The 19,118-nt window shown below is 38.6% G+C and overlaps 4 protein-coding genes and 1 long non-coding RNA gene across 16 annotated transcripts; 4 read left to right on the plus strand and 1 right to left on the minus strand.

Annotated features, from left to right (window-relative positions):
- The first annotated feature begins 1,214 nt into the window (after positions 1-1,214).
- LOC124195120 (Y+L amino acid transporter 2-like) lies at positions 1,215-3,966 on the plus strand. The gene is made up of 7 exons (XM_046589625.1): positions 1,215-1,680; positions 1,761-2,517; positions 2,584-2,752; positions 2,840-3,040; positions 3,124-3,273; positions 3,352-3,529; positions 3,607-3,966. Exons 2-7 carry the CDS (start codon positions 1,781-1,783, stop codon positions 3,675-3,677), a joined length of 1,506 nt encoding a protein of 501 aa, XP_046445581.1. The 5' UTR covers positions 1,215-1,680; positions 1,761-1,780; the 3' UTR covers positions 3,678-3,966.
- Positions 3,967-4,349: 383 nt separating this feature from the next.
- Positions 4,350-6,533, plus strand: LOC124195123 (FK506-binding protein 2-like). Of its 4 annotated transcripts, none has more exons than XM_046589631.1 (6): positions 4,350-4,916; positions 4,988-5,054; positions 5,115-5,211; positions 5,271-5,383; positions 5,531-5,761; positions 5,869-6,025. In XM_046589631.1, the coding sequence occupies exons 1-5, from the start codon at positions 4,744-4,746 to the stop codon at positions 5,717-5,719; spliced, it is 639 nt and encodes a 212-aa protein (XP_046445587.1). In that variant the 5' UTR covers positions 4,350-4,743; the 3' UTR covers positions 5,720-5,761; positions 5,869-6,025. The 4 variants fall into 4 exon arrangements, with proteins under 4 accessions (XP_046445587.1, XP_046445589.1, XP_046445586.1 ...); XM_046589633.1 differs by lacking the exon at positions 5,869-6,025 and adding an exon at positions 6,177-6,292 and having other exon boundaries at positions 4,592-4,916; XM_046589630.1 differs by having other exon boundaries at positions 4,592-4,916; positions 5,952-6,025.
- A 131-nt stretch (positions 6,534-6,664) lies between these two features.
- LOC124195121 (Y+L amino acid transporter 2-like) lies at positions 6,665-9,718 on the minus strand. 4 transcript variants are annotated; one of them, XM_046589629.1, is made up of 11 exons: positions 9,316-9,718; positions 8,988-9,245; positions 8,798-8,904; positions 8,355-8,573; positions 8,047-8,275; positions 7,924-7,968; positions 7,747-7,870; positions 7,469-7,669; positions 7,263-7,412; positions 7,019-7,196; positions 6,684-6,949 (listed from the first exon to the last, which is right to left on the minus strand). In XM_046589629.1, exons 2-11 carry the CDS (start codon positions 9,005-9,007, stop codon positions 6,879-6,881), a joined length of 1,344 nt encoding a protein of 447 aa, XP_046445585.1. In that variant the 5' UTR covers positions 9,008-9,245; positions 9,316-9,718; the 3' UTR covers positions 6,684-6,878. The 4 variants fall into 4 exon arrangements, with proteins under 4 accessions (XP_046445583.1, XP_046445585.1, XP_046445584.1 ...); XM_046589628.1 differs by having other exon boundaries at positions 6,700-6,949; positions 8,798-9,234; positions 9,316-9,426; XM_046589626.1 differs by having other exon boundaries at positions 6,700-6,949; positions 8,798-9,245; positions 9,316-9,424.
- Positions 7,501-8,008, plus strand: LOC124195124. 2 transcript variants are annotated; one of them, XR_006875140.1, is made up of 2 exons: positions 7,501-7,637; positions 7,702-8,008. It is a non-coding gene; the product is annotated as an uncharacterized LOC124195124 (long non-coding RNA). The 2 variants fall into 2 exon arrangements; XR_006875141.1 differs by having other exon boundaries at positions 7,525-7,637; positions 7,710-8,008.
- Positions 9,719-10,073: 355 nt separating the features above from the next.
- Positions 10,074-14,648, plus strand: LOC124193575 (extensin-like). Of its 5 annotated transcripts, none has more exons than XM_046587473.1 (10): positions 10,074-10,232; positions 10,424-10,613; positions 10,973-11,176; positions 11,488-11,721; positions 12,015-12,245; positions 12,394-12,537; positions 12,592-12,669; positions 12,789-13,828; positions 14,041-14,137; positions 14,385-14,648. In XM_046587473.1, exons 1-8 carry the CDS (start codon positions 10,209-10,211, stop codon positions 12,950-12,952), a joined length of 1,269 nt encoding a protein of 422 aa, XP_046443429.1. In that variant the 5' UTR covers positions 10,074-10,208; the 3' UTR covers positions 12,953-13,828; positions 14,041-14,137; positions 14,385-14,648. The 5 variants fall into 5 exon arrangements, with proteins under 5 accessions (XP_046443429.1, XP_046443428.1, XP_046443430.1 ...); XM_046587472.1 differs by having other exon boundaries at positions 12,394-12,408; positions 12,442-12,669; XM_046587474.1 differs by having other exon boundaries at positions 12,394-12,408; positions 12,475-12,669.
- Positions 14,649-19,118: the final 4,470 nt, after the last annotated feature.

Genomic DNA, 19,118 nt, shown 5'->3' on the forward strand with positions numbered 1-19,118 from the left:
CAGCGCTAAACGGTTTCTCATTATTCCTGGAAATATTCACCCAACTGTTGCGCTATTAGATATCGCGATATGTACGTATGGCAAGAGGAATTATCGCTCCCATTAATTACATTCAAATTTTACTGTGATACATTTTATTATAAATAAGTGCAATATAAAGAAATGCAGCCTGTGTGTTATTTAACAAAATTAACGACATTTTTACGCCATCTACTGACCGGGATAATGGCTGGACAACACCTGAACCATTATGAGCCAGCAGAGCAGAAACAGGTGGTCTAGTGGCCTATAATTCGGTCCAACTTGACAGGACATCCTGTTTAAATAATGTACCGTGTTACTACTATACACAAGTTGTTGTACACACACTACCACATTTTATTTGCCGAATCTGCCTATACCCATTTCCCCATATTACGTTTTTGTCAATACGATAAGACACGAACTGTGCTGACAACCAACTGTATATAATGACGCAAAAAAAACATAAATATTAGACCTTATTACTTACTGGGTCATACAATATACGTTCACTAACCCGCCTTGCCTGATATTTGGCCATTTAAAAAATAAAAAAACGAAATATAACATAGAAAGTAATGATGCGTATTAACTAGGTCAACTTCCATTACAATATGACCGACAGTTTGATCGCTGCAGTATAAGTTTTGCTCTGGTTCCCATACAAAAATAAATTTTCAACAACCTTTTCTTTTCTTTCGTGTGTTCACATAATGATTCATCGCTGGTTCGTCGTCACATCTCACAAATCACGGTGAGTCGTGTGTTATCTACTCAAACATACCATAAGAGCGCGTACTGCTTTATTATCACGATTATTTAATTTGACCAAGATCCAAATTTATCTTTTCTGAAGTGCAAATAACAAATTTACAGCTACATAGTATAGTGTATACTATACTCCAATAAGACTTTTGTTTTTCAGATGTTGTTACATCCTTTTCTCACGTACTTTTGTCCTCCTTCGTGGCCTCGATTAAACTTAATACATTTTCCGCTGGCCATCAAATTGATGTACAAAACTATAGACAATGAATGAGACGTCGTCTGAGCACTTCAAGATAGAGACGAGTCTATTTTACGATTCTAGACGGCGTTATAACTCATTCCCATTGTATGCGCGGCGGTTGAGTATAGCCATTGCACACGCAGTCGACGCGGAGCGGGTTCGGTTTCCAGCTCACTATGTACTAGTCGGTCGGGCAACTCTGATGGCCGATTTACACGCTCCCGCTCGGCGCGGGACTGTGCTCATTCGAAGGTCGTCGCCTTGGCAACTCGTTTGACGACCGACAGCGGTTGTGTGCAGTGTGCTGCTGCTGCCTTATCGGGAATGTGTTGGCTGCTGATGTTTTGACTCTACTAGGAGATGATTGGCCCTTTCTTTTAGGATATACACAGCCCCGCTGGCCAAAACCGACAAAAACCAGCACATGGAAAAATAAAAGGACAAAATAGACATTCTCCACTTGCTGTTGCTGCTGCGGTGAATCTGCTGCACGATCGGAACAAACGCTCTTTTTCTACTGGAAGCTTCAAACATCTGCGCAACGGCGACCAAAGTGCCAGCCGAGAACAAACAATCCCGGCATCTTTCTCCTATTAGAATTCGTCGACCGCGCCCTCAACGCGCCTGCCAACAGTTGAGATTATAATCCGGTAAAAGTCTTAATTTATTCTGAATTATCTTCACTTGCCTTTGGTAGAATTTATTTGATTACATTTGACAATTTTAAAAGGTTCCCACAATTTTTAAAAAATGTCGAGAGAAAAAACGGATGCCGACGAGCAGGAAAAGGAGCCGATGAACGTCGGAGATGTCCAGGAACTCCAGGAATCTCCTGATGGCCATCGGGTTGTCATGGAGAGGCAGCTGGGCCTGTTGGACGGAGTAGCCATGATCGTCGGAACGATCGTCGGCTCTGGCATCTTCATCAGTCCCAAAGGCGTCCTCCTCTCGGCCGGCTCTTCCGGATTGTCCATCATCATCTGGACGCTGTGCGGGTTCGTCTCCTTCGTCGGGGCCATCTGCTACGCCGAGCTGGGCACGATGATCGACCGATCGGGCGGCAACTACGCCTACCTGAGCGAGGCCTACGGACCCCTACCGTCCTTCATGTTCCTCTGGGCCTCGCTGCTCATTTTCATTCCCGTCACTAACGCCATCAATGCTCTGGCCTTTGCCAATTACCTGCTCCTGCCGCTGTGGGGCACTTGCCTTCCGTCGGAATTCGCCGTCCGGCTGGTGGCCGCCTTCGCCATCGCCTCCCTGTGCCTCATCAACTGCTGGAACGTCAACTGGTCGGCCAAATTGAGAAGCGTCTTTCTGGTGGCCAAAGTGGCCGCTCTGGCCCTGGTCATCGTCACCGGCATCGCTTTTTACTTTGTCCAGGGACAAACTACACGCGGATTCCAGGAGCCGTTCGCCACAACGTCGACCGATCCCAGTTTGATCGCCTTGTCGTTCTACTCCGGCCTTTTTTCTTACGGCGGATGGTAATATCGACAATTTAATTTCTAAATTGATTACTATAATCCACTTATCGTTTCTAATTATCACAGGAATTGTTTGAATTTTGTGGTGGAAGAGCTGAAAGATCCTTACAAGAATTTGCCACGAGCTATTGGCATTTCTATGCCCATCATCACACTCGTTTACGCCATGGCCAATGTGGCCTATCTCATCGTTTTGACTCCAGAGGAATTGCTTTCGTCCAACGCAGTGGCTGTGGTATAATATCTTATAACCTATACGTACACTTAAAATTATTATTTTAAAGTCTATTAATTAATTAATTAATTGAAGAATTTGATTTAGACTTTTGGCGAGCGAGTCTACGGATCCCTAACGTGGATCGTGCAAATCCTAGTGGCCATGTCGGCACTGGGCTCTCTGCACTGCAACATTTTCAGCTCGTCTCGAATCTTTTTCGTCGGGGCTCGAAACGGCCACCTGCCCGGCGCTTTGGCCCTCATTAGTCTCAAGAATTTGACGCCCATTCCTGCCATTATTTTTATTGTACGTTTACTAAAGCTAATTTACGATTACCAAAACCAAATTGGAATTTTGGTAATAATTATTTGAATTTTTATTTCTATTAGGGAGGATTGGCGATCACCATGTTGATCGTTGGTGACGTTTACGTCCTTATTAATTACGTCATGTTCACCGATTCCGCATTCCTATTGGCCACCGTCTCCGGATTGTTGTGGCTTAGGTGGAAAAGGCCCGACGCTGTCCGACCTATTAAAGTAAAATTATTTTTTAAAATTCTAAACTATTTAATTTATTTATTTACAATTTTATTTTTTTAAAAATGTTTATCTTAGGTTAATCTTGCCTACCCGATAGCTTTCATGGTGGTGTCCGTCTTTCTGGTCTGCCTGCCCATCATTTCAAATCCGGTTGGCGCCATAACGGCTATCGCAATTACCGCAACTGCCATACCAATCTTCTGCTTCTGTATAGCGTTCAAGCGCAAACCCACATGGATCTCATCTAGCAATAGTATACCAATCCTGATTTCAATATTTAATTTCTATTTATCAAATTTTAATATGATTTATTTTCAATTAAAAACGCAGGAAGATTCACCGCTGCGTGTCAAAAAGTATTTCTGGCCGTGCCGGAAGTTGCCAACGATAAGCAGTACTAGTTCATCAATCATCACGCACATAATATCCAAATCAGTATACATGATAACAATTTTTATATTTGCCAATCAGTCATTAACACGAACATGTTGAAATTGTAAAGATTTTCGAGCTTACAAGTGTTTTGAAACCAAGTAGAGCTTATCTTGATTGTCTAATAATGTAGTGATCAATTCATCACAGCTATAAAATGGGGAAAAGCCGACTGAATGAGGAAATAGCCAATTTTGTCAAATGTCGTACACAAGTATATTTCTATTCACGAATACACATACCATTTTTGAGGCCTTACAACACTTCATTTAATTTCTATTTGATTTCAAGCAACACATGCTATTTTACAATCAATAACAGGAAGAAGAAAGATAAGAGTTTAATTTTTGTGGTAAGTTTCTACAGGAAAAAAAATCTATACGAAACTTTTACCGAGCTCAAAAAACTGTAAAAATTGTTTCACTTCCCGTCTGCTTCAAAACGGAAATGCTGACTGAAGCCAGTCTGGCAGTTACACGTTAGATTAACAAGAAAGCCCAGCCCACTACTGGCTGTCACGGCCACTGAACTCTGTCCACGTAGCCCACGTATAATAATCAAACAAAATTGGCTTAAAAAGATTAAAAATCAGCATACATAAATTAAATACAGCGTCTACATTTTTTAAAAAAATTCGAAGGTCAGTTCCTTTTCCAGCGAGGCTGATTGACCAATGAACGAACGCCAAGTCGTGTTTCTTTTACCATTTCTTTCGTTTCACTTCCATTCGTTATTTTATCTGTGAGCTAGAATGCCAGTTCAGTCCAAAGACCTGTTGGCCTCACGAATTCTGGTTTTTTAAAAGCTTGTTCCCACCCTTAGAATCAGCGGTAACCATGACAACTAATGCCGCCGGCTGTTGCCGATGGGTGGGGACACAAGTTTGACGTGGCTCTCGCCGATTAGAGCTGCTGGTCGAATGTTGGATAAGAGATTTTCCGTTTTTCCTTTCACTCCGTCGCTTGTCTGTGCGTAGTCATAAGTAGACGTTTGTTTCGGCGTTGTCCATTCCTTAGTTGCTTCCACATATTCAAAATGAAGTTGTTACTGATTTCCTGCCTGTTCATCGTTGCTTCCACTTTTGCCGACGAACTGAAAATCGACGTAATTTCTGTACCTGACGCATGCGAATCCAAGTCGAAAAATGGTGACATCCTGTCAATGCACTACACCGGAACGTTGCTGGATGGCACTAAATTTGACTCCAGGTATGTAATTTCTTATTCTTGCACCAATCTTTCAGTGTGAAATTTATTCGTTTGTCCTGTTTTTTTGGCAGTTTGGACCGCAACCAACCTTTCCAATTCCAGATTGGAGCTGGCCAAGTCATTAAAGGATGGGACCAGGTGACACTTTTTTGAAAATGTAACACAGTATTTGAAAAGTAACATGTTTTTCTTCATCAGGGCTTGCTGGACATGTGCGTTGGTGAAAAACGTAAACTGACTATCCCCGCAGAGCTGGGCTATGGAGATAAGGGAGCTGGAAACATCATTCCTGGCGGTATGACTGATTAAAGCGACTGCAACTGAATGAGTCATTCATGTTTACAAATCATTTAGGTGCCACACTGCTTTTCGATGTCGAGTTGATGGGCATCAACCAGGCCCCACCTCCCCAGAATGTTTTCAAACAGATTGACAGCGATTCCGACAACCAGTTGTCGAAAGAAGAGGTAAACATTTGGACTCTTTGTGTGCTCACTTGCTCATCAGCTATAATTGGTGTTGCTTATTTTCAATATTGGATTTGATTATTTATACTTTCAGTTGACTTGAGTGTGCTTCTTTTATTCATATGCTTATATGGGTTTAATTTTAAGGTGGCAGATTACATAAAAAAGCACATTCCCCCAACTGAGAAAGCTGAAGAGGTCCCTGCTGAAGAAGGAGCACCGCAGCAGCAAGATCCTCTCAAGATCACTGAAGAGATCTTCCAGCACGAAGATCACGACCGAGATGGCTACATCTCGTTCGAAGAGTTCTCCGGACCCAAGCACGATGAACTCTAAGTCTTCCATTCTCGCACACATTTGATCCAGTTTAAATCTCAGGTGTGATGATAGTTGTGTGCAGTACTTAGTTTTTTTTCTTTTGGGGAGGGAATTGGAACTTATTTTTTTTTCTTTGAATTTTTTTAAAAAATCCTCATGGGATCCAGGTGATGGGGTGTTGTTTTTGTTAAACCAGATTATTATATCTTTCACGTTGCGATTCTCGTACTGAAGCTAATTTACTTAACAGAAGTAACTCGGCCCGACGAGGAATGTTGTACAAAGAAAACTAATAATAAATCATGACGTCTGCTCATTCCAAAATCCTCATCTTCACCCATTGGCTAATTCCGTTTGGCATTGCACGCTTTTGTTTTCAAAGGAATGTGATTGGTCTCGCTCAAATGTGTGGTTTTGAATTTTCAGTCTTTTTTAGATGGATCGGTTGAAAAACGTTGATATTTTTTTGTTACAGGTTCGAGCCCACTTTGACAGACAAATTAACAAATTGAAAGTTGATGGCGCCTTTATTACAGACAAGATAGACGAAGACCACGCTCGTCTCGTGGAGCAAATATTTGAAACCGAAGATAAAAATAACGACGGTTTCATTTCCCACGACGAATTCTCTGGACAGAAACATGACGAACTTTAATAGAAACATTTTTTTTTGTCGAATTTAATTTGAGCGAATGCCGCTATAAGTGCCAACCTCGTTCAAGAGGCGACTGTAGCATTCCCAACATTCCACCACATTTATGTGGTTATTTTTATTTGTATTTGTAAGTGTGTTCAACAGCTGGAGATGGAATTAAACTGGTTTCTGTTTTAACTACTTAATTACAATCTAAATAATTCCAAGTAAGTCTTTTGTGTAAACAGACTATATTTTTTTAGATTTACGTCAAAACATTTTATTTAAGTACTTTACGTTTACCTTTTACACAATCCGACTTCCAACACTTTATAGTTATAATTTAGATTTTTATTCACTTCCTTGTATAAATTTATTATGAAATATCACTTTCATTAGATGCACGCGATGATACAGGTTTCCACATAACGACCGCGTTTAAAAGAATGGAAAGCAGTCGTTCAAAACAAACCAGGATCGGGGTTTCAAAAGCCGCGAAAATGAGCTTTTTGAATTCATTGAAATTGCGGAAATTTCTTCCGTTCAGTAAGTCTTGCTTCCGGCGTTTTCCGGGACGGCTAGGAATATTTTCTGGCACAGCAAAGTGAATTTATCTGCAAAAGAAATGTAAAAAAAAAAAAAAATTATCGAGCGGTTATTAAGAACTGGGGGATAATTAATACTGCTGGTCGATGAGAGCCACTTGGGTTTCTTCTTCCAGGCGATGCAAAAGTAGAAAACTGGAACGGCGGTAATGGTGATTCCGACGGCCGTGACGACTTCCATCAGACTGGAAAAAATGGGAAAGCACACCAGAAAGATGGAGACCGCGAAAAACGCTATCGGGTACACCAAACTCACCTGGGCACAAACCGAAAATAAATTAAAAAAAACAAACGTCTATACCAACTAACTAATCAAAATTACTTTAATAGGTCGAGCGGCGTTTGGTCTCGTTCGCCTGAGCCACAAGAGTCCGCCAACAGCGGCCGCTACGAACGTGGCCTCCACAAAGGAGGTGTAATTAATCAACACGTAGACGTCGGTCACGACGAGCATCACCATAGTTAATCCACCCTAGAAAATCGACTATAATTATTTGCCAATTTAAAATGAATAAAATTCAAATTGACCATGAACAGGATGGAAGGAATCGGCGTGAGATTGTTGATGCTAATCAGCGCTATCGAGCCCGGAAGGTGTCCATTGCGGGCGCCGACGAAGAAGATGCGCGACGAGCTAAAGATGCTACTGTGCAAGGTGCCCAAAGCGGAAATAGCCACCAGCAACTGAATGACCCAGGTGAACGAACTGTACACACGATCGCCAAACGTCTGAATTCAAATAAATACATATGTGTGTTAAGTCATCAAGGACTCATCGCGGTTGGAAATAACTGTGTTGGACAAACCACTGCGACGGCGGAGGAATCTAATATCTCTTCGGGCGTTAACACGATCAAGTAAGCCACGTTGGTCATGACGTACACAACCGTGATGATGGGCATCGAGATCAATATAGCCCGCGGAAGATTTCTAAATTTAAAAATTACGTAACAAAATTCATTTTCGATTAAAAATAATAATACTTGTTTGGTTCCCGCACTTCTTCGGCGACGAAATTCAAACAATTCCTGCATTGCGCAATAATAAACGAATATGGATGAGAAAATTGAATTCAATCAATTTGTATAGGGTCCATTAACTTTTACCATCCAGCATAAGAAAAGAGTCCCGAATAAAACGACAAGGCGATCAAACTGGGATCGGTGGACGTGTTGCGGAAGGGTTCCTGAAATCCCCGACTTTCACCTTGGAGAAAGTAAGCGACGCCTCCGGTGGTTATAATGAGCCCCAAGGCAATGACTTTAGCCGCCATGAATACGGTTTGCAATTTGGCGACCCAGCGCATGTTACAGCAATTGATGAAAGCTAGTACGCCTAATATAATCATATATAAGAGAAAATGTAGTAAACAAAATTTTGGTATCAGCAATTTGGGCGATATGAATTTTAATACCGACGGCAAAGGCGGCGAGTAGTCGGACGGCTGAATCCGACGGTGGGCAAGTGCCCCATATCGGTTGGAGGATGTAATTGGCGAAGGCCAAGGCTATAATAGCGTTTGATACAGGAATGATGATGAGCACAGCTGCCCACAAATAGAGAAAGGCCGGCAAAGGACCGTAGGCTTCGCCCAAGTATGCGTAATCGCCGCCCGAGGAATTTATCATGGTTCCTGTTAATCCGTTTGTAGATATTTGTTAAAAATAATAACAAAAATGTGACCATGTCTACTACAATAATCTTTTAAAAAAAATAAAGATAAGGGGCGGGTTTTTTTTTGTCATTTTGCGCAGAACAAAAAATCGGGAATGGGTGCGCAATTTAAAAATGCATATAGCGCTCCCCACCTCCCGCTAAGTTATTGACATTAAAAGGGAGAAGGCGTATTTTAAATACCTAATTCAGCGTAGCATATGGCACCGACAGACGAAACGAGTCCGCACAACGCCCACACAATAATGGACAATCCGGCAGATCCTGTCGACTGGAGGACACCTTTCGGGCTTATGAAGATACCGGATCCAACAATAGATCCAACGATCATGGCTATGCCATTCATTAAACCTAATTGGCGTTCCATCGTTACCTTGTTGTTGTTACTCGCATCACCGCCGTTTTGAGTCATCGGCGAGTGCTCTTCTTGCTCCTCTTCTCTGGAGACTTTAGGCATTTTGAACGAATACGAAGTTGACAAAACGCAGGAACCACACACACACACACAGGTCACAATTTGCGTGTCCTATTTTTTGACGACGTTTTCGGTTGCTACTTTTTTTCCCTGGAATAAAACGACGTTGATGCAACTCTATATGTCCGCAAGACAATTTGATGCACTACAAATAAGCTACAAATGTAGTTAGTCCAAAGAAATTGTCAGGAAACAATAAGCGATTTAGGAAGCCACTGTGTCAAACCTTGGAATAATAAGAGGATATCGGAGGAAATACTGAAAGTGTTACTACTCTGGAACACGTGCCGAAACGAATGAATGTGCGTGATGTAATATTTTAACTACTGGTACTGGCTCTATGGGCAAATTATTCGGAAGGTTTTCTTAGTGACTGTATGCTATAAGTTGATTAATTTCGCGCTAGATGGCTTATGTAGAAAGAAAGAGAAAGTTATTACAAAAAAATGAAAAAAATTAGATTGTGTCAAACGAGAAAAGTAGCAGACGTGATGACCCAGTTTTCACTCGATCCAGGCCAAAACGCCCCTCCCTATACAGTTAACGATGAAAACATTTAACAAACAATTAACGACAGTATTACTTGATTTCCTAACAGAACTTGCAATTTGGGAGAAAAATTAAAATAAACAATACAAAATAAGAATTGAGACATTATGAAGCTATGGCGGTCTCACAATAGCAAGGGCGGCGCTACCGCACCTTTTCATTAAATAGCCTTTTACTCAAATTTAAAAAAAAGGAACATAATTTTAAATATGTTACGTTCATAACTCATAAGTTCATAACGGAAAACCAACTCAGTGTTGCAACACTCCGACAGCCACAACAGCGCAATCTCGAAATCACATCCGTCTAATTTTTGAAACGGAAACCATGTTCTCCCATATCGTTGCAACGTATTAAACAATCAATCATTTTAACACAAACCATAAACCACAAATTCAAGTGATTGCATTACCAACCTTTTGTCAAATTAGTCAATCATTTTATTAGCCTACTATAAGCCTCCTGTCGATATGCATATAGAATACTGACTTCACCTCCTAGCTTTTCACTTGTTTTCTGAAGTTTAACCTGTAGGTAATGCAGTTGAGCGTCAATTCTTCAATCTAAACCATGAACTTCTCATCTCTCAAATTGGTAGGTAAACTAGAATTCGAAACTAACCAAACATTTGAAGGTTGAAAGTGAAAAAAAACTCTCGGTTTGTTCAAATAAGAATACAAATAATTAATGAAACAAGAAAAACCCACATTATTATGCGTACAATGTATAATAGGCTCTAGATATTTGACAGCACTTTTTAAAATGAAATAAACTCGTTTTCACAGGTACTGATGGTGCTGTCCACCATTCTTCTTGAAAATACACAGATCTGTTATACTCGAAAAATGGCACGCCAACATTTCGCACCCCAAGAATTTTTTACACGCCAAGATATCGCACCACAAGATACGAATCCCCAAGAAGTAGAGCCCCAAGTAGTGGATCCTAACGTTGTAGTACCTCAAGAAAATCCAAGTAAGAAAAATTATCGGTCTGGATCTTTAGACCTAGTTGGTTATAATATATAAGAGCCAATTTCGTTTAAGATCATCATATTATTATCACGCAGTCGCACGCAGTCAAGTTATCTCGTTACGACCGCGTCCCACCAAGTTGTCTTCAATAAAAGATCTTATTGTTTTACGTAAAAACTGTAGATAATCAGATTGAGATTATACTGATTTTCTATACAATAATAATTCGCACGAACTATGTAAAAAATGCATAGAATAGATATTCGTCAAAACCTAAAAACTTTAGAAATTTGTGTGTAGTTGTAAATATAAAAAATAAAATCCAGACTGTTAATTCTCAAATAATGACATCCTAATTAGATACACCCCAAGACGTAACATCACAGGATGCTGTTCCACCCCAAAATGTTGCGCCCCAAGAAGTGGCACCCCAAGATGTGACTCCCGAAGTCGTGACACCCCAAAATGTAATACCCCAAGACGTGACATCTCAAGAAGCAAAACCTCAAGATGTGACACCCCAATTTGTAGTACCTAACGTTGTAGTACCTCAAGAAAATCCAGGTAAGAGAGATCATTTGTTATAGGCCTAAAATAATATAATTGGTTTAGAACCAATTTAGCAGGTTTAAGGTCATATCACGTCAATACCTCGGTGCGATCGTCCCATTTGTGTCTCAAATAATTGAGGCTAAGATTTTGTTTTCCGTATGAAGCCGTAGATAATCAGATTATTGATATTACTGATTCTCTAATCTCTATACATCATATAATCCGCATATAATAAAATCCGCATCAAATATATAATTACGTATAGAATATTCGTCAACCCTATAAAAACTTTGAAATTATATGAACAAAATAATTCAATTTAGGCACCCAAGATGTGGCACCTCAAGACGTGACGACACAAAATATGCCACCCCAAGATGTAACAGTTCCACCCCAAGATGTGACTCCCGAAGTCGTGACTCCCGAAGTCGTGACTCCCGAAGTCGTGACTCCCCAAAATGTAATACCCCAAGACGTGACATCTCAAGATGCAAAACCTCAAGATGTGACACCCCAATTTGTAGTACCTAACGTTGTAGTACCTCAAGAAAATCCAGGTAAGAGAGATCATTTGTTATAGGCCTACAATAATATAATTGGTTTAGAACCAATTTAGCAGGTTTAAGGTAATATCACGTCAATACCGTACCTCGGTGCGACCGTCCCATTTGTGTCTCAAATAATTGAGGCTAAGATTTTGTTTTCCGTATGAAACCGTAGATAATCAGATTATTGAGATTACTGATACTCTAAACATCATATAATAATTCGCATCAAATATATAAATACGTAGAATATTAGTCAACCCTATAAAAACTTTGAAATTATATGAAAAAATAATTCAATTTAGGCACCCAAGATGTGGCACCTCAAGACGTGACGACACAAAATATGCCACCCCAAGATGTGACAGTTCCACCCCAAGATGTGACACCCCAAGTCGTGACTCCCCAAAATGATGTGATACCCCAAGACGTGACCTCTCAAGATGTGACAGCGCCCCAAGTTGTAATACCTCAAGATGTCACACCCCAAGTTGTAGTACCTAATGTTGTAGTAGGCCTACCTCAAGAAAATCCAAGTAAGAGAGATCATTTGTCACTATAGGCCTACAATTTATTGGTTTAGAACCCATTTAGGTTAATAACCCATTTGTCAGGCAACTTAGAAATAATATGAAAATTATAATTCAATTCAGACTGTTAATTCTCAATTAATGATACCCTAAGATGTTACACCCCAAGGTGTGACACCACCTGCAAATGTAACACCCGAAGCTGTGACACCACCTGCAAATGTAACACCCGAAGCTGTGACACCACCTGCAAATGTAACACCCGAAGCTGTGACACCCCAAGTTCCAGGACCCCAAGTTCCGGTACCAGTACCGGTTCCCCAAGTTCCGGTACCAGTACCGGTTCCCCAAGTTCCGGTACCAGTACCGGTTCCCCAAGTTCCGGTACCCCAAGTTCCGATTCCTCCCGTAGTGCATCAAGTAAACTCAAGTAAGAAAGGGAATAAATCATTATATGAATATTAGAGATATATATTTACGAGGTGTGAATGGAACTTCAGGCATTAGCCTACATTTAAATATACGTCAATCATTTTACATTTTTTCCAGTGGCAGGATGTTTTTGGAGTGGAACATCCCCATTTTGTGCTGGACATTGTGGCCGATTTTATAAAACCATTGCTTCAGACAAAAGTGGAGACGGAAAAAGATGTTTAACAGGAACAAAGAGGCTGTGTTGTCCTGGAACTGCTGCGTTGCTGAGATCACGTTGAAAATGGTGTCTTGTTGAAATTCACATTTTTTTCCGTGTTGTTACAAGAAATAAATGAATCGAATATGATATGGAATTGCAAAAAAAAAAAAATATGTAAATGTGAAATTGCATGTTTGCTCAGACCAGCAACGCATCACATGATTCCTTTTTTGTATGGTTGATTGTATAGAGATCTATTACCAATATAGGAAGACGACTGCACTGTGCCTTGTTTCAGTTCATATTTCCACTTAAGCAAACACAGTTCCTTAAGAAAACTAGACATTATATATTGATTCATCATTGACGTTGATTGATTCATCATGACAAACATTATTTGAAGTAGCCTAATTTAAGTTCGTTTAAGAGATCTTGGCTTGGCTCCTGCTGCACCAAAACCGCCATATAGCTTCGCTTACCCTCCTTTGGATTTTTCCTTCATTAGCCATCATATTGGCTGCATAAAAAAGATAAAAACGTTGGAAAATCTAAAGCACGACAATATTGTAGCGGTATTAAAACAGAAAATTAACTCAGTATGTTGCAACATTCCCATCAAAGCCACAACAGCGCAATATCTCGAAATCCTATATGCATCTAATTTTGAAAACGGAAACCATGTTTTCGTGTATCGTTACAATTTGAACACAATCAAGTGTTTTATCAGAAACCACAAACCAATAAGCGAGCGACATTTCTATACTCTATATTGCAAAGTTCTCTCTCATCCTGTCATTATACAAGCCTGCTGCTATTGGCCTTCTCTCGATGTAAAGAAAATGCTGACTACACTTCCTTTTCATTTGTTTTCCGAAGTTCAACCCGTCAAGAGGTTAATACAGTTGAGCGTCAAGTCTTCTATCTAAAAACCATGAAGTTCTCATCTGCCATAGTGGTACGTTATTCGTTATGGGCCTATGATAGAATTTGAATTAAGCCAACGTTTATAAGTTAAAACATTTTTTGGTTGAAAGAGAAAAAAAAAGTAAAAAACTCTGGTTGTTCAATAAAAGGGATATAAATATTTAAATATATTTTTTTAAAACTAACAAATAATTAGGCCATGCTAATATGAGAGAAACTTTAAAGAGATCGTGTTATTTTCAGGTACTGATGATTTCTATCACCATTCTTTCTTCGAATGCACAGATTGTTAGTTCTCAATTAGCGACACCCCAAGTTGAAGTTGCCCAGCCAACCCCAAGTAAGAAAAATTATTCCACTATTTAGGCCTATTGCTTTAAAGGCAATTAAATTTAAGTTAATACCACATCGAAACCGCGACAATTCTGATTATTTTTGGCAGATTGATTCTTTACAATCCCATTTAAATCTTGTTTCCAAACTATTAAGAATCAACCAACAAATTTAAATTGGTTAAAAATCACAACATATTTGAATGAATAAAAATTGAGGCAGCAAAATTAAATAAACTTATATTTTTTTTGCAGTGAACGGATGTTTTTGGAGTGGAACATCACCATTTTGTTTTGGACAATGTGGCAATTTTTATAATACTATTTCTGTTCACAAAAGAGGAGACGGAAAAACATGTTTAACAGGAACAAAGAAGCTGTGTTGTCCTCGAACTGATTTATTAACCGGTTAAATATATTTTCTTGTTGAAATTCACCATTTAGGACTTTCGTTCCGCTTTCGTTTTTTCACAAGAAATGTATTATTCAGATTGCAATAAACTATGTCAAAAAATTAAATAACAATTGTGCCAAAAAATTAAATAACAAGTGTGTTTCCCGTTTCCCGTAGGGATTCTGTAGTCTGTACAGGTTTTTTGGCATACAAGAGGATTAGTTCGAATTTCACCAATAGATGGCGTTTTGGAATTTTGAACTGCGCGCGTAGAAAATGGAAACGGTTTGAACTGCGCGCCTGGAAAATGAAGAACGGTTTGAACTGCGTTCCTCGAAAATGGCATCTAGGCTCTAGCGACAAAAAAAAAACTTAAGTATGAATTTGGCGTCAACTAGCGCTACTTTTGAAAGTGGATAGCCAAAGAATTACTCACTCCACGATGTTTTCCCTCGTTTTGGTTGTTGGAGTAGGAGGAGGTGGAGGAGAAGGAGGAGGAGGAGGAGGAGGAAAAGGAGCAGGGGGAGGATGAGGAGCAGGAAGAGGAGGAGGAGGAAAAGGAGGAGGAGCAGGAGGAGCAGGAGGAGGAGGAAGAGGAGGAGGAGTAGGAGCAGGAGGAGCAGGAGCAGGAGCAGGAGCAGGAGCAGGAGCAGGAGCAGGAGCAGGAGCAGGAGCAGGAGCAGGAGCAGGAGCAGGAGCAGGAGCAGGAGCAGGAGCAGGAGCAGGAGCAGGAAGAAAGAAACCATTTAAACTTTTAAAACAATCAATATAGTCATTTACTCATTTCAAATTCATTGAAGTGGTGTTTTTCAGTTCCTGGAAGATTTTCTATCAACCATTATTTCTATTTCTTTTCCTTCATGAATGTCTTAATTGAATCATTGATTTTAAAGACTTGTAATAGTGTACTGGACATCGATTAACATATCCTGTAAGAATGAAACCGTTTAAACTTGTACAAAAATCAAAATCGTCATTTCAAATTCATTGAAGTGGTGTTTTTCAATTCTTGGAAGACTTTCTTTCAACCCTTACCCTTATTTCTATTTGTTTTCCTTCATGAATGTCTTAATAGATTTATTGATTTTAAAGACTATAAATAAGGTATTGGACATCGATTAACATATCCTGTAAGAATGAAACCGTTTAAACTTGTAAAAAAAACAAAATCGTATTTCTGTAACGAATTGGACGGATAGGCTTTCACGTACACAAGGACGGGCAGGAGAGGTGGAGAAGTGGCAGTCATATACCGTAACACAGTAAGATGTCGCCTCCTCTCTCTTGACTTCGTAGCTCAATCATTCGATTTTCTCGCAGTTTCACTGTTTATGAACTCAGTGGCAATTGTCCTTCTCGTAGTGTATTGTCCCCCAACCAACAAAATCAATCACTTTAGTGACGAATTTGCATGTCTACTAGAATCTTTAGTGCCGGCCCCCTGTCGACTACTAATTGTGGGTGATTTTAATTTCTTTCTCTAAGTCTATTGAATCAATTTATTCATAAAGCAATTCACGAGGAAATAGTTGTAGAAAAATGTTCATAGAAAATCTTCTAGGAACTTCGAAAAAACCTTTTTATGAGATTGAAGTTGCTATAATATTTATTTCATAAATATAAGAAGAAACTGAGTACATGTGACAGATTGCATTGGTGTTGAAGAAATACCAAAAAAACATCTAGCCTGAAATATTTCCGGAAAGGTCTCCACCACGATGATAAGAAAGGTCTCCACCACGATTTGGAAATATTTCAGGCTAGATGTTTGGGACGTTTTTTTGGTATTTCTTCAACACCAATGCAACCTGTCACATGTACTGAGTTTCTTCTTATAATAATTGTAAAATAGAGTATTCTATACTGATTCAACTTGAAAAATACTAATACATGTGATAGGAAAGGTCTCCACCACGATTTGGAAATATTTCAGGCTAGATGTTTGGGACGTTTTTTTGGTATTTCTTCAACACCAATGCAACGTGTCACATGTACCGAGTTTCTTCTTATAATTATTGTAAAATAGAATATTCTATACTGATTCAACACGAAAAATACTAATACATGTGATAGGAAAGGTCTCCACCACGAATTGGAAATATTTCAGGCTAGATGTTTGGGACGTTTTTTTTGGTATTTCTTCAACACCAATGCAACCTGTCACATGTACTGAGTTCCTTCTTATAATTATTGTAAAATAGAGTATTCTATACTGATTCAACACGAAAAATACTAATACATGTGATAGGAAAGGTCTCCACCACGATTTGGAAATATTTCAGACTAGATGTTTTGTACGTTTTCTTTGGTATTTTTTCAACACCAATGCAACCTGTTACATGTACTGAGTTTCTTCTTATAATTATTGTAAAAAAGAGTATTTTAAACTGATTCAACACGAAAAATACTAATACACGTGATAGGAAAGGTCTCCACCACGATTTGGAAATATTTCAGGCTAGATGTTTGGGACGTTTTTTTGGTATTTCTTCAACACCAATGCAACCTGTCACATGAACTGAGTTTCTTCTTATAATTATTGTAAAATAGAGTATTCTATACTGATTCAACATGAAAAATACTAATACATGTGATAGGAAAGGTCTCCAGCACGATTTGGAAATATTTCAGGCTTATAGATGTTTTGTACGTTTTTTGGTATTTCTTCAACACCAACGCAACCTGTCACATGAACTGAGTTTCTTCTTATAATTATTGTAAAATAGAGTATTCTATACTGATTCAACACGAAAAATACTAATACATGTGATAGGAAAGGTCTCCACCACGATTTGGAAATATTTCAGGCTAGATGTTTTGTAAGTTTTTTTGGTATTTCTTCAACACCAATGCAACCTGTCACATGTACTGAGTTTCTTCTTATAATTATTGTAAAATAGAGTATTCTATACTGATTCAACACGAAAAATACTAATACATGTGATAGGAAAGGTCTCCACCACGATGTGGAAATATTTCAGGCTAGCTGTTTGGGACGTTTTTTTTGTATTTCTTCAACACCAATGCAACCTGTCACATATAATAAATTTTCTCTTATAATTATTGTAAATCAGAGTATTCTACACTGATTCAACATGAAAAATACCATTATATGTGATAGAAAAGGTCTCCACCACGATTTGGAAATATTTCAGGCTAGATGTTTTGTACGTTTTTTTGTTATTTCTTCAACACCAATGCAACCTGTCACATGTACTGTGTTTCTTCTTATAATTATTGTAAAATTGAGTATTCTATACTGATAATACACGAAAAATACTAATACATGTGATAGGAAAGGTCTCCACCACGATTTGGAAATATTTCAGACTAGATGTTTTGTACGTTTTCTTTGGTATTTTTCCAACACCAATGCAACCTGTTACATGTACTGAGTTTCTTCTTATAATTATTGTAAAAAAGAGTATTTTAAACTGATTCAACACGAAAAATACTAATACACGTGATAGGAAAGGTCTCCACCACGATTTGGAAATATTTTAGGCTAGCTGTTTGGGACTTTTTTTTGGTATTTCTTCAACACCAATGCAACCTGTCACATGTACTGAGTTTCTTCTTATAATTATTGTAAAAAAGAAAATTCTATACAGATTCAACACGAAAAATTCTAATACATGTGATAGGAAAGGTCTCCACCACGATTTGGAAATATTTCAGGCTAGATGTTTTGTAAGTTTTTTTGATATTTCTTCAACACCAATGCAACCTGTCACATGTACTGAGTTTCTTCTTATAATTATTGTAAAATAGAGTAATCTATACTGATTCAACACGAAAAATACTAATACATGTGATAGGAAAGGTCTCCACCATGATTTGGAAATGTTTCAGGCTAGCTGTTTGGGACGTTTTTTTGGTATTTCTTCAACACCAATGCAATTTGTCACATGTACTGAGTTTCTTCTTTTAATTATTGTAAAATAGAGTATTCTATACTTATTCAACACGAAAAATACTAATACATGTGATAGGAAAGGTCTCCACCACGATGTGGAAATATTTCAGGCTAGCTGTTTGGGACGTTTTTTTTGTATTTCTTCAACACCAATGCAACCTGTCACATATAATAAATTTTCTCTTATAATTATTGTAAATCAGAGTATTCTACACTGATTCAACATGAAAAATACCATTATATGTGATAGAAAAGGTCTCCACCACGATTTGGAAATATTTCAGACTAGATGTTTTGTACGTTTTCTTTGGTATTTTTCCAACACCAATGCAACCTGTTACATGTACTGAGTTTCTTCTTATAATTATTGTAAAAAAGAGTATTTTAAACTGATTCAACACGAAAAATACTAATACACGTGATAGGAAAGGTCTCCACCACGATTTGGAAATATTTTAGGCTAGATGTTTGGGACTTTTTTTTGGTATTTCTTCAACACCAATGCAACCTGTCACATGTACTGAGTTTCTTCTTATAATTATTGTAAAAAAGAAAATTCTATACAGATTCAACACGAAAAATTCTAATACATGTGATAGGAAAGGTCTCCACCACGATTTGGAAATATTTCAGGCTAGTTGTTTGGGACGTTTTTTTTGGTATTTCTTCAACACCAATG

Source organism: Daphnia pulex, chromosome 5, assembly GCF_021134715.1.
Source record: "Daphnia pulex isolate KAP4 chromosome 5, ASM2113471v1".
NCBI lineage: Eukaryota > Metazoa > Arthropoda > Branchiopoda > Diplostraca > Daphniidae > Daphnia > Daphnia pulex.

Excerpts from the sequence above, each read along its gene's own strand:
- LOC124193575 (XM_046587470.1), top strand. The coding sequence starts at position 10,209 with ATGAACTTCTCATCTCTCAAATTG. Across the intron at positions 10,614-10,972 it reads AGTACCTCAAGAAAATCCAA|ATACACCCCAAGACGTAACA; the intron begins GTAAGAAAAATT and ends CATCCTAATTAG. Across the intron at positions 12,670-12,788 it reads AGTGCATCAAGTAAACTCAA|TGGCAGGATGTTTTTGGAGT; the intron begins GTAAGAAAGGGA and ends CATTTTTTCCAG.
- LOC124195120 (XM_046589625.1), top strand. The coding sequence starts at position 1,781 with ATGTCGAGAGAAAAAACGGATGCCGACGAGCAGGAAAAGGAGCCGATG. Across the intron at positions 2,753-2,839 it reads CGTCCAACGCAGTGGCTGTG|ACTTTTGGCGAGCGAGTCTA; the intron begins GTATAATATCTT and ends AATTTGATTTAG. Across the intron at positions 3,274-3,351 it reads ACGCTGTCCGACCTATTAAA|GTTAATCTTGCCTACCCGAT; the intron begins GTAAAATTATTT and ends TGTTTATCTTAG.
- LOC124195121 (XM_046589627.1), bottom strand. The coding sequence starts at position 9,071 with ATGCCTAAAGTCTCCAGAGAAGAGGAGCAAGAAGAGCACTCGCCGATG. Across the intron at positions 7,871-7,923 it reads GAAGTGCGGGAACCAAACAA|AAATCTTCCGCGGGCTATAT; the intron begins GTATTATTATTT and ends TTTTAAATTTAG. Across the intron at positions 6,950-7,018 it reads GTGGCTCTCATCGACCAGCA|ATAAATTCACTTTGCTGTGC; the intron begins GTATTAATTATC and ends TTTCTTTTGCAG.
- LOC124195123 (XM_046589631.1), top strand. The coding sequence starts at position 4,744 with ATGAAGTTGTTACTGATTTCCTGCCTGTTCATCGTTGCTTCCACTTTT. Across the intron at positions 5,055-5,114 it reads TCATTAAAGGATGGGACCAG|GGCTTGCTGGACATGTGCGT; the intron begins GTGACACTTTTT and ends TTTCTTCATCAG. Across the intron at positions 5,384-5,530 it reads ACCAGTTGTCGAAAGAAGAG|GTGGCAGATTACATAAAAAA; the intron begins GTAAACATTTGG and ends TTTAATTTTAAG.